Here is a 17,318-nt window from a genome sequence, read left to right as displayed (position 1 = left end):
GTCAAGTAATTAGAGAGATTGGTTTTAATAACTGTATAAATATTGTTTGGTCAGTGTAGCTTCCCTCATCCAAGAGATTTATCAAGCTTTTTGCTAATATGCACTTATTGCAGGTAAAGTTATATATGAAATCCAGTAACCTTTTCTCAACATTTCTATATAGAACATGGCTGGAATATATGAGTCATTACTTTTAAAGTTGCAGGAGTTGGACCTGTTGATTGAAAGTTCATGCATTTATCATTTTTACTCCTCCTTTCAACAATGCAGAGAACCCTCAAGGCAACTTTTGACTTTATACTTGTGGTGCTTCCAAATGGACATCCTTCCTGCCCCCCAACAACTCTTATTTCATAATTAAAACACTGCCAGAATTCAGCAGCCTGTCTTGATTATTTCCACATCAATTTGTTAATCAAGGCACTGTGGGAATTGACATAAGTACAGGTTTGGGAGTGTATAGAATTCACAGAGAACTCACTGTCAATCAGCATCTGCATTCCAGGCCATTAGTTGAGCACAGAGAACTATTAGCCAATCCCCAGCTGATGGCTCTCCTTTGCCAGCTAGTAATGAATATCTCTTTCACTTAGTTTCATATCAAAGCAAATCCCTCCCCTCTCATAAAAAAGGAAAAATATATTAAAATGGCTGTTGTTTGCATGGGGTACCATGGTGGTAGACTTTCTCCTTATGCTAGGAAGACAATATTTCTATATAAGTGTCATGTCTGTCCTGGTTTCTTTCTTGAAGGGTTAGATAGCTGAGGGGCTGAGAAAGAAGAACTTTGTTTTGATTGAGGCCTCAGTTCAAGGAACAGGGGATCAAGCAGAATAAACTTCTGTGAGCTCCTTTCCTAGTTTTGCCATCACCCCATCATGGCAGCATCCCACAGGGGCCAGAGCTGGGACAAGCTAGGTCTTGCTTCCTGTCACAGCTGAAGATGCAAGAGACTCAACCTGAGGGTATTTGGCATAGTAAAGGATGTGATCTACCACTGCGCTTTAGTCCTGTGTTTGCTTATCCCACATAAACATAATGAAATGGACTTCACAGACTTGGCTTATTTCTGCTGCTGGTTCATATCGCTTGCTTGTAGAAGTATCAGCCATTGGTTCTAATGATGAATGTGAAGGCTGGACTTTGGGAGATAACATATAATCCCAGGGAACTTCTTCATATCCTCTAGAACACTCATTAAAATAAAAGAAAAATGACTTGTATTATAGCTAGTTTTGATAAAGTAATCAAAGTCCACTCAAACAAATAACCAGTTCTGCAAAGAGCAACACATTTCACAAGCCTTGATCAAAGAGGCTTTAATGATTAATGGTTAATTGATTATACATATTAAAAACTAGAGAAAAGTTTGTTTTCTTTATTTACAAGGAAAGAATTTAAGATAGGCTGCTTCTTTGAGGATAAATTATAATGTGTACACATATTGTAAAACATGGATTACCAATATCTCTGAAATGAATATTTTATAATATGTACAATTTCCAGAGTTGTAGCCATTTTAGTCCATTATAACACATACAAGTATGTAAGGGATAGAGTTTGCACTGTAACATTGTGATGGATGTTTCATCACTTGACTTCTCTTGGCTGCCATGGTGGTTGCCCACAATGTCATCTTAGACTAATGATCAATGTGGTGGTGACAGGAAAGCTTTAAAATCAAGCTGTAAGTTAAGACGGGTTGGTTTTTATTTAATATCTGTGTTACCCAGTGTCTGCTGTTTGAGATAGGCAAGGTCAAAACACAGATATAGCAGGGATTCCAGAAATGCTATTTTATTGCTGTAGGTATAATAACAGAATTCTGAAAGCCAAGTTTCTCTCTGTTCTATCTTATAATAAACAAAATCAAGGCAAGGTTATTTTGAGTTTCTTCCTTGTGCTTCTTCTACCACTGAACTATTTATTCTCTTGTCCAAATCCCTCCTTAACAGCTTGCTCATACCTTCCCCAAGGTCAGCTCTAAATTCCTTTACACCCCATAAGAACGTTCTTATGCACTCTGTACTAACACACTCAAAATTGAAAGCTAATTCTCCCCAGATAAACAAGTAGGTTCTATGGGGGTAGAGTATGACCGGTTGGAGGGAGAGGGAGAAAGTTGACATTTAAGGATGATGAAAAGCTGAGAGTGTCATGAGTGCCGTTGAGCTGAAGACATCAGCGCAATGGCACACATGACAATAACGAGGAAACAGGGGAAGGGGCTCAAGATAAGCAGCCATCAACTCACAAAGAAGAAAGAAGAAGATACAAAGGCTAAGCGGATCGCGAGGCACACCCAAGCTGTTAGCGCTGGCGCAACGGAGATCGCCCAGCTGACAGCAATCACCGGATGAATAAGGAAACCGATGATGGGCGATCCCGGAGCGCCAGCGGGGCCTCGCAACCCCTCACCTACCGGCAAGACAGCATGTTGGACAAAGGGGGGGTGACGTAACCCTGAGTGAGGGGGCGCTGACCGGCGCGGGGTATTTAAACCCCGCACCGGTGTGCTCCTGTCACTCTCAGCTTTTTTCTACAACTGGCACTACGCAATGAATAAACCAGAGCCTGCTTCAACTGAACCAGTGTCTGTGCATTACTCGGCGGTAGGCAGTGCATGACATAAAGCTGAGAGTCACAAACTCAGCCTCGCCGAGCCCCACCGGACGACAACGAGCCGCGGGAGGAGTAGACGGCGAGAAGACCAGGAACGATGAGGCCGGCGCGACGCGGACAAGGGGGGCGAGCCGCACGGCAAGAAGCAGAGGAGGACCGATTGAGGCCAGAGGCACCGCGGACTCCCGGAGCCATGGACACCCACCCGGCCCAACCCGAGCCTCAGCTCCAACCCCAAGGGGAGATGGCGATGGAGGCAACCCGGCCACGGGAGGGAGCAACATACCTCCCGAGACCAGCGGAGAACCCCGCGCCCCACATCGCACCCCAGCCACGGGCGTGGAGTGGCAGCCCAACAGCGGTAAGCACGGGGGAGGACGAAGAAGCAACCCAGCCGACGGCGGAGGAAGCGGGCCAACGGACGGGAGTGCCTGAACCCCACCGGCGACCCACCCCCGCCGACACACCGATGGAACCGGCCCCAGCGGCGGCGCGGATCGCGGACGGGGACGCACAAGCTAGACTCGCGGCCATGGAGACCCAACTGAAGGAACTCCGGACCATGCTTCAATCGTTGATGTCCCCTGCGCCACCCAACGACGTCCCCGCACAGGTCCACACCCCAAGCGAGGCGCCGCACTCCCACGGGCCAGATGATGGTCAACAAACGGCCCAGGCGGACGACGCCACAGGCCGGGAAGTGAGAGGAGGGGGCTCACAAAACGCCTGGGCCCCAAAGGACTTCCCCATCTTCTTTGATGGGAACCCCGCGAAACTGTCGTTCTTCATTACGAACACCAGGGAGTTCATGGGGAGGCACAGACACTCCTATGACTCCGAAGCGGACAAGATCGCAGCCGTGGCGATCAAACTACAAGACCGGGCGGCGGACTGGTACGTCCAACTGTACGAGTCCAGCTCCCCCGCCCTCGCCAACTTCCACGCCTTCATCACGAGATGAAGAGCTACTTTGAGGACCCACTAGCCAAAGTGAGGGCGAAAAGCGCACTCCAAAGACTCAAACAGGGCGCACGCACTGTCCCGGACTATGCCCTCGAGTTCAAAGCCCTCGCAGGGAAGATCAACGACTGGTCCGAGACCACCCTGCTGGAAATGTTCAAAAGGGGGCTCAACCGCGACGTACTCCAATGGGCCCTCTACCGGGACGACCCGGAGACTCTACACGGTTGGATCCACCTCGCGGGGAAAGCAGAACACGCGCACCGCACCTTCCTCATGGCAACGACGGAAGACATGACCAACACCTGCCCAAAGGTACCCGCGCCACACGTGGGGACGGCCGGTCCCACATACCCAAGGAAGAAATTTAATCGCGGGCCCTGCGGGAGGTGTGGAAAACTGGGGCACAAGACGGCAGATTGCTTCGCCAACCGACCGCCGGCTAGTGTGCCCAAACCCGCCCCGAAAACTAGCCTCAAACCACCTAACCCGCCGCCGCCCCCCCACCGCCGAATGACCAGAGCCACAGCGACACCAGACGAAGGCTGGGACGCCTAATGGGGGGGAGAGGACGCCGTAGACCCAGACCAGCCGGCGGGAAACGCTCCACGCCTGCCCTGAAACGCGTTGCGAGGCAGGCGGTGGGACAGCAGCGCGGACCACCTCGACAGAACGGCGAAAGCTCCGTTATAATGGCGGCAATCAAACTCTCTGCCGGCAACGGAGTCACCACGGCCGCGGCACTAGTGGACTCGGGGTGCTCGAAAAACCTGATCCACCCCGACTTAGTCGCCAAACTCGACCTCCGCTGCTCCCCCCTCCCACGCCGCTGGCATTCCACCAGCTGGACGGCTCAACAGCGGGAGGGAAACCAGCCACGATGCAGACCGAGCCGGTCACCCTGCAAATGGGCACCCACACCGAACGCACATCGTTCGTAGTCACCCACATCGGACGACCCATTGCAGTCTTGGGAATGCCATGGCTCGCGACAAACAACCCGCGCATCGACTGGGAGACCCGCACCTTCCTATTCGGCGACGGCGAGTACCGGGCGCCAGTTCCGGCGGGCAGAACCAACCCCACTGTGGGACGAGCAGAGGCGGCTACACAGGACAACACAGCTACCACAGGTCCTCAATGCCACCCTAGAACAATTCATACGCTCATACACCAACTACCATCAAGACGACTGGGCCGAACTGCTCCCGTTCGCCGAAATCGCATACAACAACGCCGTCCACACGAGCACGGGGAAAACTCCGTTCGAGGTAGTCTTGGGGCGCGACTTCGTCCCCATACCGGAGCTACCACAACCCCCGGGACCCCAGGTGGACGCTAGTGACTGGGGACGGAAGATTGCGGAATCGTGGCCAATAATCACGGCAACGCTGAAGGAAGCACAGGCGGCCTACAAAGAGCAGGCCGACAAGCACCAGCGCCAACAACCGACATTCCAGGCTGGGGATATGGTCTACCTATCCACCAAATTCCTAAAGTCGCCCCAACCCTCGAAAAAACTGGGGCCTAAGTACATCGGGCCGTTCCGAGTCACACAGATAGTGAACCCGGTGGCAATACGCTTGGACCTGCCACACAACCTACGGAGACTCCACCCAGTATTCCACACCAGCCTCCTGAAACCTGCAACTACCTCTCGATGGCACCCAAGCACGCCACTGCCCTCACCGGTGATGATCGACGGCCAACATCACTTCGAAGTAAGGGACATACTTGACTCCCGCAGGCAACGGGGAACTTTACACTATTTGGTCAGGTGGAAACACTTCCCCCACCCAGAATGGGTGGCGGCGCACAACGTTAACGCGCCTGACCTGACCCGGGCTTTTCACCGGGCGTACCCCGACAAGCCTAAGGCGAGACAAGCAAACCGGCACCTGCATACCCCCTCCCCCGCGGGCCCCCCCCGCCTACCGTGCCCCAAGGGAAAGGGCCCCCCCAAGCCCGCGACTTGGGTGGACCTCCCCCCCCGGGACTCACCCCCCCCCGCCCCGGGCCCACGAGGGAGTGACAAGCGGTCGCCAGCACCCTCCCCCCGCCCCGGGCCCACGGGGGAGTGGCAATCAAGTCAACAGTGCATACCTGGGGGCAACGCCCAGGAGCACACATAACAAAGGCGACGCACTTAGAATAAAAATAAGGGCCCTACCTGGAGCTGATAAGCACCCGACCAGCCACGCCTCTCTCCTCGCCGAACTGAGCCAAACAAGCAGGGTGTGGCCGGAGCATGCACACGCCCAGGGTGTGACCGGGGCATGCGCACTGGGAACACACCCTAGATGGACACGTGGTAGAGGGCGGAACAAAGGGAAGGGCGAAAACACTCCGGCGGGAAATTCAAAAAAAAAAAAAAAAACCATTTTGACAGCTCTCCTGGAAAAAAAAAAAACCGGAAAGCCGGGGGGGGGGGCACTATTCGGACAGGGGGCAGTATGTCATGAGTGCCATTGAGCTGAAGACATCAGCGCAATGGCACACATGACAATAACGAGGAAACAGGGGAAGCTGAACCAGTGTCTGTGCATTACTCGGCGGTAGGCAGTGCATGACAGAGAGTGGGGTTGGAATCGATTACTTCTAAGATCAGTTCTAATCCTGTGATCTCTCTTTTACCACTTAACCAGTATCTGTACTGCTGTAACTAATAACGACTTATTATTAGCCTCACTCAGGAAAGGAAATATGATATGCAGCCTCTTGCCAGTGGATATTATCAGTAACAGGAGGAACACACAAAGAACACAGAAACTTAGTATCATAACATTCTTCCTGAAGAGAAACTGAAACTCACCTCTGAGTGGTTGAGGTATACATATACTTCCGAGCGCTCTCATCTCTGCAGTGTTCAGAAGAAGTATCACTTGACTTAATAAGAAAATAAAAAATAAAGCATATAGAAAATAATGCAGTGATCAGCATTCAGTTGAAATATTTTCCAGACTATTTTTGAAGGATGTATGGATATGAATACTTCCTTCCCTGCTCCTGTGCTTTTAGAAAGCATAGAGAAAAATAACAGATAAAGTTAATTTAGTGCTCAACTTGTGATGGTATTTTAATTACATCTTAATTAGCCATGTCATGGTATTCCTTCAATCTTCTAAAAATAGTTACTAAATAAGGAGCCTGCTCACTGTGCTTGATCCTTTATTAGAAGCTTCACCTATGATATCTGCTGTCTAGGACTAGGTCAGAAGTAAAAGATCAGAAAAAAGATCAACAATAATTGTTTTGGTCTTGTAGGGAATTCCGTGCTAGTTCATACTCATACATATTGCATACGGACACGCAATCATTTGCAAATGCTCATAATATAAAGTAATGAATCACTTAAAAATAATTGGAGTTGGTACAATTTTTTTTTTTAATGGAAATACTGCAGGAAAAATATATGGAGTCCTTGGTGCTCTCTGAGCCTTGATGTTCTCTTGCAGACGTTTCATGAAACATCTGCAAGAAAACAACAAGGCTCAGAGAGCACCAAGGACTCCACAGTTCAACCCTGAGCTACAAATATTTGCTTTGATTGGAAAAATATATGGTTGGATGAATAGTTCTTAGATACTTCAGTTATCTGAACATGGGTAACTCTGTCTCAACTGAAGCTGCCTGCATTTAAAGTACCCTTATTCTCTGTGGTGGCATCTATTGTTGCGGGGAAAATAGGAGATAGGAACATTACATGCACTGCCTTGAGTTGTAGAAATAAAGTAATTTGCTGAGATGGGTGGCTATATCAATCGACTAAATAAATAAATAAATAAATAAGAAATGAGATACCTTAAAAATAAGTTCTGGAATGGGCTGTGACACTGAAATATGTGAGGCCAAGTTTCACTGGTAGAGACCCTCTTGTTGTATGTACGTATGTATTTATTTTCTATCCCACCTTTATTATTTTTATAAATAAGGAGGCAAACATACCTAATACTCCTTCCTCTTCCTATCTTCCCCACAAAATATGAGGTCTCTTTTCTCTATTATTACTAAGAATGCATTTATGACCCCTGGAAGGCAGTGTTGACAATACCCAGGATACCATGCAACTTGGGGCTTCAGAAAGTGTGTGCCTTCTGTGTCTTTTATGCTGTTTTTCATAAAATGTGAATGGAAGGTGAGGAGGAGTTTGTTGCTGGCCATCAGGTAGAGGACAGGGGCTGACTGTGTTATACTTACTGGCCTCTGCAGAGCGCCTGGAGCCTCTGGAACCCTATCACTGCCCACGAACTAGAGGTTTCTCAGAGCAGTGTTGGAAATGGAGGTGCTTGGAGGTGGAGGTGGTGACCACAACAATGGTGTGGGCAAGCTGGAGGCCCACAGAATTGGAGCAGGCAGGCCCCGGAGGCTGCTGAGGCCACAGCAGTTGCCACAGCCAAAGGTGTTTTTTTTTTTTTTTTAATAAGCACTTTATTAGAATTTCAAAGTAAAGTTGTGGAGCAGGCTTGGCATGGAGATCTTGGCCATCCCCTTCCTACCTGCCGGGAAGAGGTGGGGAGCTGTGGGGGCCCCTCCAGTGTGAATGAGGACCCCCTCCTAGGGTGAGAGACAAGGGAGGGGGAGTCTGGTAGTGTCTGACGGTGTGGGAGAGCACTCACCTCCTGAGTGAGAGGCAGGAGGTGAGGGGGAGTGAATGAGATGCCCCTGGCCGACCAGTGAGAGGCCAAACAGCGAGCATTGTGGCTGAAGAGTGAATGGGTGGGTGATGTCTGGGCCTGGATGGCGCCGAGACCTTGAGCTGGTGTGCCGGAGGGCCTACCATTGCCCTGTGGATAATTGTGTTTGTGTGAGAGTGTGTGAGTGGATGGAGGGACCTCTATTCCAAGTTGGGGACTCCAGAAGTGCAGGAGTGGGGCTGAGGGGAGTCTCCGGGGGGTGCAGGGTGGATCATATTATTGAGGTGGTGATGGGTAGGGGACGCTACGGCAGGAGCCAGAGGGCAGGCCATCAACGGGGAAGACACCCCTGGTGTTTGTTATCGGTGGTGTCATTGTTAGGACAGGTGGTGTGTTCTGGCCGTCTGTGCTCAGACCTAGGCCCTGGTCAGCAGATCCATAGGGGCCCTGGTCTCCAGCTGCTGCTACTCAATGCCAGGTCTGTTAACAACAAAGCCCCCCTCATATGTGACTTGATCACTGAGGAGGGGGCAGACCTGGAATGTATTACCGAAACCTGGGTGGGCCCTGAAGGGGGGCTGCCCCTTTCGGAAATGTGCCCGGCCGGGTTTATGGCATGGCACCAGCTGAGACACCAGGGCAGGGGAGGAGGAGTGGCAATTGTCATCCGGGAGTCTCTGATGGCCTTCAGGGGCCCCGCTCCACAAGTGACCAGTTGTGAGACCCTGTTTTTCAAGTTGGGTGCCCGAGAGCAGTTGGGAGTGTTGCTGCTGTACCAGCCCCCCTGCTGCGTGGCAACCTCCCTGCCTGAGCTGCTGGAGGCTGTCTCAGGGTTGGCAGTGGAGTTCCCCAGATTTATGGTTCTGGGGGACTTTTACGTGCCGTCCCTGGGGCGTGCCTCGGAGGCGGCTCAGGAGTTCATGGCTACCATGGCAGCCATGGGCCTGACTCAGATTATTCGGGACCCAACTCGAGATGGTGGCCTCACCCTGGACTTAGTTTTCTTGTCAGAGCAGTGGCAATGTGACCTGAGGGGAGAGTTATAGCTATCCCCATTGTCATGGTCAGATCACGCCCTGGTGGCCCTGAGATTCTCTTATGTCACCCCCCTCCGCAGGGAGGTGGGACCCATTCGATTGGTCAGCCACCGGCGTCTGATGGACCCAGTAGGGTTCCAGAGGGAGCTGGGGGTTATACCTGATGATCTGCTGCATGGTCCAGCAGAGGCCCTGGCCACCGCCTGGAATAGGAAGGCGGCTGGGGCCTTGGACAGGATCGTGCCTGTGTGATCTCTCTTGCCTCATCGTACCTGATGCTCCCCATGGTTTACAGAGGAGCTGAGGGTTTTGAAGAGGACTAAGAGATGTCTAGAGTGCCGCTGGAGAAAGACAAAGACCGAATCTGACCGAACACTGGTTGGAGCTGCTATTAAGGCCTACCTGGTGGCGATAAGAGCAGTGAAGCGCCAATACTTCTCCGTCCTTATTGCGTCTGCAGAATGCTGCTCAATGGCCCTGTTCAAAATTACTCAATCCCTTTTGGGAAAGGTGGGCACAGTGACCCACCTACAGGGCCATGCAGAGGATTTTTCGGAGCATGTGCAAGACAAAATCGCTTGGATCCACTCTACATTAGACTCCAAGCGTGACACATGGTCTGTGGAGATACCAAGGGAGCGTACTCCCATGTTATCTGGGAACAGTTTGATCCTGTTGGACCCGAGGAAGTGGACAGGATCCTCAGAACAATAAATGCCACCACTTGTCATCTAGACCCATGTCCCTCCTCGATGGTGAAGGCAGCTCGGGAGGTGACGTGTGGTTGGGTCCAGGAGATGGTCAATACATCCTTGAGGGAGGGAGTGTTCCCAACTGCCTTTAAGGAGGTGCTGGTACAACCCCTCCTCAAGAAACCATCGCTGGATCCTACTGTACTGGATAATTTTCATCCAGTTTCCCACCTCCCCTTTTTGGGGAAGGTGGTTGAGAAAGTGGTGGCTTTGCTGCTCCAGAGGGTCCTGGAGGAAATGGATTATCTAGACCCTTTTCAGTCAGGTTTCAGGCCCAGATTTGGGATGGAAATGGCATTGGTCGCATTTACGGATGATCTTTGGCGGGAGCGGGAGGGAGGTAGTGCATCCATCCTTGCTCTTCTTGACCTCTCAGCGGTTTTTGATACCACCAACCATGGTATCCTTTTGGGTCGGCTCAGGGAGTTGGGGGTGGGCGGCGTGGTTCTCTGCTGGTTCACCTCCTTCCTCCAGGGCCAGTCCCAATCGGTGGTGATAGGGAGTGAGAGATCTGACCCTCGACCCCTCCTTTGTGGGGTGCTGCAGGGTTTGGTTCTCTCTCCTCTCCTATTTAACATCTACATGAAACCGCTGGGTGAGATCATCTGTCACCATGGGATGAGGTATCGTCAGTATGCTGACAATACTCAATTGTATCTCCATCCCGGGCAAAGTAAGTTATGCTGTGACCACCCTCTCTGAGAGTCTGGGGGCTGTGGGGGTCTGGATGGGGAACAACAGGCTTTGGCTGAACCCTGGTAAAACGGAGTGACTGTGGGTTAAGGGCTCTGCCATATCCAGGACTTTGTCATCTTTGGTTCTGGATAGGGTTGCACTGCCCCAGACAGACCCAGTGCGTAACTTGGGGTTCCTCGTGGACTCACAGCTCCTGCTTGAAGAGCAGGTGGCAGCTGTGGCCAGAAGGGCCTTTGCACAGCTGCGTGTTTTGCACCAGTTACGCCCTTTCCTGGATTGAGATGCCCTTCAGAAAGTCACTCATGCCCTTGTTATCTCCCATATAGACTATTGCAATGCACTTTACATGGGGCTACCCTTGAAGAGTATCCGGAAGCTTCAGCTGGTCCAGAGTGCAGCCACGCAGTTTTTGGCATTGTTGGTGCCTTGATTCTCTACAGTGCTTCTGCCTAGGGGAGAGAGGGGGATGCCATGCAGAGGACTTGAAGGCATGTGGAGTAGTGCTGGCAGCGCTATTTTTGGTGGCCCTAGAAGGGCATATATAACGCCTTTGCTTCACAAGCTGCACTGGATACCAGTTTGCTTCCGGGTCCAATTCAAGGTGTTGGTTACCACCTTTAAAGCCCTACATGGCACGGGACCAGGTTACCTGAGGGACTGCCTCTTTCCCGCTTCATCAGCCCGTCCTACCCGGTCATGCAGAGAGGGCATGCTGCGGACCCCGTCAATAAGAGAATTCCATCTGGCGGGGTCCAGGAGGCGGGCCTTCTCTGCAGTGGCGCCCGCCCTTTGGAACATCTTGCCCCGGAGGTGAGATTAGCCCCATCGCTCCTGGCCTTCCAGAGAGAATTGAAGACCTGATTCTGCCATTGGGCTTGGGGCAGGGAGAAGAATAATCATACTTGGGGTTGGCTAGTGCCTTGAAGTGCCCCTCCTATGCAAGGATTGAATGAGACCATAGCCATTGGGATTTTATTATATTTGGTAGTTTTTAAAATTGTTTTAGCTTATATTTTATATTGGAATTTTATTGTATAGTTATTGTTTTATGCTGTAAACCGCCCAGAGTCCCTCCGTTCAGAGGAGATGGGTGGTGACAAATTTGATAAATAAAAATAAATAAATGAATAAAGTTAAAATACAAAATACAGAGTATAGAAAAGCTTGAATACAGAGCTAAAGGGAAAAAAAACAAACTAAGGAAGTAGAGAAATAACAAGAAAATATAAGAAGAAAGTGACTTCTGATCTTTTCCAACACAGATGTGCTTATTATATTAACTTAATATCTTGCCCTTAGTTAAACTTTGGCTAACATTATTTCTATAAAAACAAACAATTTAATCATCAAAACCCAAAATCAAAACTTCATTTTTTTCCATTATCAGCAAATAGTCCAAAAGCAGTTTCTAAGTAGAAAAAAATCTAGTCACAGTATTTTTTCTTATCAATGCTGTCAATTTTGCCATTTGCACCAACTCCATTAATTACACCTTCCATTCTTCCCTTGTGGGAATTTGTGAATCTGTCCATCTTTGTGCATACGAAAGTCTTGCTGCTGTTATCATATACAAAAAAAAAAGTCCTGTATTGTGGAGTCCTTGGTGCTCTCTGAACCTTGTTGTTTTCTTGTAGACGTTTCATTGCCCGACTAGGCAACATCTTCAGTGCGAACACCATCATCTTCAGGTTCGCACTGAAGATGTTGCCAAGTCGGGCAATGAAACGTCTGCAAGAAAACAACAAGGCTCAGAGAGCACCAAGGACTCCACAGTTCAACCCTGAGCTACAAATATTTGCTTCGTTAAGTCCCGTATTGTCTCTCAAGTTGTTGGTCCATCAAGCCCAAAAAAACCAGTTCTGGTTTCAGTTGTATATCCGCTTTGATAATCTTTTGAATTGTAATACATATTTGCTCCCAAAATTTCTTAGCCTTCCCACAAGTCCACCAAAGATGGTAAAAAGTTCCTTCACCTTGGGAGCATTTCCAACAAACATTTGATACCCCTTTAAACATTTTTGACAACTTAACAGGTTCCATACCCAAGGTTTTGATCAACCAGCAGCAGTCAGAGGCCAGCCTGGGTCTGGACCTGGACTGTGGAGGCACTGTAGAGGCGCCATGTAGGCTGGCTGGGGCTTGGCATGCTGCTGGGCTACAAGCAGAGAAGCTTGGTGCTGTATGTGGTTGGGCTGTTCTGGAGGCCATTTCTGATGCCAGTAGGCCCCTGACTGTTGGCTGGCCTTTTGGCTGGCTTGCTGAGGCGAGTGGGGCCATCTGTGACATTGCAGATACTGACTCTAACTCCATGGGCTTGGCCCATCTCCCACTCTCTGCTCAGCGTGAGTGGAACTCTGGGTGCAGATTGGCATTGTTGGTGCCTTGATTCTCTACAGTGCTTCTGCCTAGGGGAGAGAGGGGGGTGCCGTGCAGAGGACTTGAAGGCATGTGGAGTAGTGCTGGCAGTGGTGGACTGAGTGCTATTTTTGTCATCTTGTTGCTGAAAGGTCTGTGCTGGATACCAGCCTTTTGGCTGGACACCAGCCTATTGGCTCTCTCTCTTGGATTCTGGGACTGGCACCTTAGCCTCTTGTATCTTGTTCTCTTATTGGGGAGGGCTGGGTTGGCAGAGTGTGTACCTGACAGCTGTCCTTGGGGTTGCCAAGTACCCTAGGGCAATGGCACCCAAAAGTACGGTATTTTTTTGGCAGGGTAGGACTTAATGTGACTAATGAGTGAGCGGGGTATACGGATGCCTTCCCTTGGGAGGTGGAAGAGAGGGATGGGAGGGACCTGGGGGGAAATGAGAGCACAGGCTGATACAACAGCACTGTGAAGGGCAAAGGGATATATGGCAAGATCCTGAGGGTGGGGCACTCTTAGGGATGGTGGACTGGACTATTTAAGAGTGATTCTGCTGTCCAGCCCACAGGATCTACCCACGGGGTCTTGTTACTGGATCCTCAGTTGACCCAGCCTCCAACCACTGCTGCTGAATGCCAGGTTAGTCTCTAATAAATCTGCCCTCATCCATGACTTGACTGTGGACAAGGCAGCTGACCTGGCTTCTAACATCAAGACCTGGGTGGGCCAGGAGTGTGTGTGTGTGTGTGTGTGTGTGTGTGTAGTAGCCTCTCAGAAATGTGCCCACCTGGGTTTTGGGTTTGCCATTAGCCGCAACTCTGGGGGAGGGGTGGCAGTTGTAACACATGAGTCGTTATGGGCCTTCAGAGGCTCTCAGGTTGAACAGATGGGATTGGTGCTGTTGTACCACCTTCCCTGCTACACACCAACTTCCCTGCCTGAGCTGCTAGATTCTGGTTGAGACCCTCAGGTTTTTGGTTCTTGGGGATTTCAATTTACCATCTGGTGATGCTGAATCCAGGGTGGTTCAGGAATTCATGGCCATCATGACTATCATGGACCTCTCCTAAATCATTGTGGGCCTGGCACATACTGGGGGTTGCACATTAGAACTGGTTTTTGTTTCAGGGCAGTTTAGATGTGATCTGATTTTGGAGGACATTGCTATTAGTTTGTTGCTGTGGTCAGATCACTTTCTGATCACTTTTTAGCTCACTGGTGTCACCCTACCTCACCCTACCTTATAGGGGGATCACTGTTAGATTGGCCTGCCCCTGGCAACTGATACAGTAGATCTGGCTGGATTCCAGAGGGAGCTTGGGGTTTTCCACAAGGATCTGGTGGGTGGCTCAGCTGAGGCCTTGGTCTTTGCCTGGAATGAACGGATGGCAAAGGCATTAGGCCAGATTATCCCTGTGTAGCCTCTTTTCATATGCTGATCCTGGGATATATCTTGGTTCTCTGAGGAGCTCTGGAAGATGAAGTGCAGGAAGAGATGCCTGGAGCATGAATAAGAGCCCATGTTAGGGATTACATCATGGTAATAAGGGCATCAAAATGTTATTTCTCCTTTCTTATTTGTCTGCTGATAACTGTCCATCAGCCCTGTTTAAGGTAAACTGGGCCTTGCTGGGCCACAGGACCATCTGCAGGGCTGTTATGAGCCATATTCTTGCTATCTGGCACTAAAAGTCATTCAGATTCACCCAGAGTTGGATTCTGGCTGGACAGGTCCAGTTGAAGTGCCTGAGGCAGGGTCTTGTAGGGTTACCTGGAGTGAGCTTGATTCTGTGATGCCTGAGGAAGTGGACAGGATTCTCCAATCTGTTAGCTTGGCCATTTGTCTGTTAGATCCAGGTCTGTCTTGTATTGTTAAAGCTACCTGGATGTGACCTGGGGTTGGGTCCATGCAGTGGTGTCAGCCTCTCTGGCCCAGCTCTAAGTGTTGAGGATTGGAGACACCATTTTGTTGTGGTTCACTTTCGTCTATGAGTGGGGAGAGGTCATGCCCATGGCTCTCACTTGTGGGGTGTCACAGGGTTCTACATTCCCCCTGAACATCTACAGCTGGGTGAGGTCATCTGTTGGTCTGGGGTCAGGTATCGCCAGAATGCTGATGACATCCAGTCATACATCTTGACTCCAGGCTGTCTGGGTGATGCCAAAGTCCAAGCCCAGTGCTTGGAGGTATAGAGTTGGGGCAGCTGGTCAAAGAGTGAGTTACTCTGAATCTGTTACAGTCATTAGACATAAATACCAAAATGAATTCTGAAAGATAATCATGCTAAAAAAAATATTGGCCCTATGACTTTCAGTATGGGAATATCAGTTTTAATTTCTGCAATATCTCTGTTAAAACACTATTTTCCAAATGTGAAAGTTGCTACAGTGATGGCTATCTTTGCTGGAATTGAAGTTATAAATTCTGGTCTATAAATTCTGTCATCAATATTAGCTATGGAAAAAAAATGGCATGTGCTTTTAATTGCTTATGTTCAAGTAAGGGTCATTTGTTAGATCCTGAGTGTGTGTCAGAGGAGTAAATGGTAAAGAGCATGAATTAATGAATGAAATAAAAGAAGCACAGTATACTGTGTGTCTGTGAAACTTAGAGAAAGGATGTAATGAATGAATGAAAGTGGCTTGAACTTGTCAAAGTTGTGGAGCTGATTAAATCATTCAGGCAAGGGAACTGGTAGGCTTAATTATGACTGAAAAGCCTAAAATGCTTGTCAGAAAGTATTAATTCATGTAATTGTTGTGGGTGCTTATGAAAGTAGGAATCCATCGGCTGGTGACAGTTGCATGTTACAGTTCAGTAAATGGTGATGATGTGCAACATTTTAAATGAATGCAGTATGGAGACGAATTATTTTGTAGGTGGGAATAAGATGACAAAGTACAATAAAAGTGAATGGACCATTTAGAGCTCCAAGAATGAATTAGAATAGTGACTGGTGGGTTTCTGCTGAGAAAAAGGTATGTTTGTTTCAAATATGTGGTGAAAGTTTAAGTCTATTGCATGCATCCATGCATAGCACAGCAATGAATATAAATCTCAAAGTGTAATTGATTTGTTTTTAATGAAAGGCTGGGAAAATTAATTAAGGATAAAAGGATAATGAGAAGTTCTGTATACATAAGAGATTATTTTTGGTGATATCAAGTGGATCTTGGAAAAAAGTGGACATGGAAGAAAAGGAAAAAATTGAAAGAAAGATTAAAAGTAGAACAATTGCAGGAAGAGAAGCCATATGTCCTGCATGAAGAAGCATTAGAAGACAGATTAAACTCCCAACAGGATTCGTGGATGTCAGAGGTTTGACCCCAGAAGCCATAAAAACCCCTTCTGGTCCTTCTCCTCTGTCATGGGCTGTAAAGGAGGGAGGGGAAAGAATTGATTGCTGTGTGAGAAACAGAGACATCACGGACTGACCCAGCAAGCTGATGACAGAGAGTTGTGGCTAACACCTTATCAGCAAACGGACAGTGAAGAATGTTGCTGGGGATCATGTTGTAAAACTAATAGCAGTTGTAAATATTCAATTTCAAATGAAGGTGGGAAACTGCGGAGGGAAAAAGGAGGGAACTGGGGAATCTTACTCACTTGAGTCTTTAGATGGAGATGGAACTGTATCTTAACTGCCCAGAGTCCCTCCTTGTGGGGGGAGATGGGGGGTGTTAAAAATTTGATAAATAAATAAAATAAAATAATATAAAATAAATCTTACAATAAAGAAATACTTTACTGAGACCAGAATGGTTCCAGAGAGATTTCTTACTATTGGGATATCTGAACCCATGATCCTCACAATGGACAATAAAAATAGGACAAGAGGATGCAGAATCTCTTTATTGGGGAAAAATATTTTGAAGCAAGTAAAGAGCACCATGTAAGGAGTCTCCAGCAGTGTGAACAGACTAAAAAGCAAAGAATTATTTGGGTTGAAACTGAAGGAATAGCAGAAAGAATATCTTAGAGATTTGTATGGGAATGATACGAGTCAGGTAGTCCTCGTTTAGTGATCACAATTGGGACCAGCAAATTGATCATTAAGCAAAGTGGTTGCTAAGTGACACATCACAATTTTATAATTTTACTTCAGCTTCTCTTTGCTTTACACACCTGCAGAGTTCATAAATGTGAGGACTGGTCACAAAGTTACTTTTTCATCACTGTTGTAACTGCAAACAGTCGCTAAATGAGTCACTAAACAAGGACTATCTTATGTCAAAGAGAGAAATTGAAATGA

General features: G+C 48.6%; 1 protein-coding gene across 1 annotated transcript in view; it reads right to left on the bottom strand.

Annotated features, from left to right (window-relative positions):
• SPMIP7 (sperm microtubule inner protein 7) overlaps positions 1-17,318 on the bottom strand; it is a 42,930-nt gene that overhangs the window by 17,491 nt on the left and 8,121 nt on the right. Inside the window, exons 3-4 of the mRNA XM_063304234.1 lie at positions 6,395-6,468; positions 1,059-1,185 (exon numbers count right to left, since the gene is read on the bottom strand). Coding sequence (XP_063160304.1) covers positions 1,059-1,185; positions 6,395-6,468 — 201 coding nt within the window. The remainder of the gene's footprint in view (positions 1-1,058; positions 1,186-6,394; positions 6,469-17,318) is intronic.

This window comes from Candoia aspera, chromosome 4 (assembly GCF_035149785.1).
Source record: "Candoia aspera isolate rCanAsp1 chromosome 4, rCanAsp1.hap2, whole genome shotgun sequence".
Lineage (NCBI taxonomy): Eukaryota > Metazoa > Chordata > Lepidosauria > Squamata > Boidae > Candoia > Candoia aspera.
This window is presented reverse-complemented; position numbering and strand designations above follow the sequence as displayed.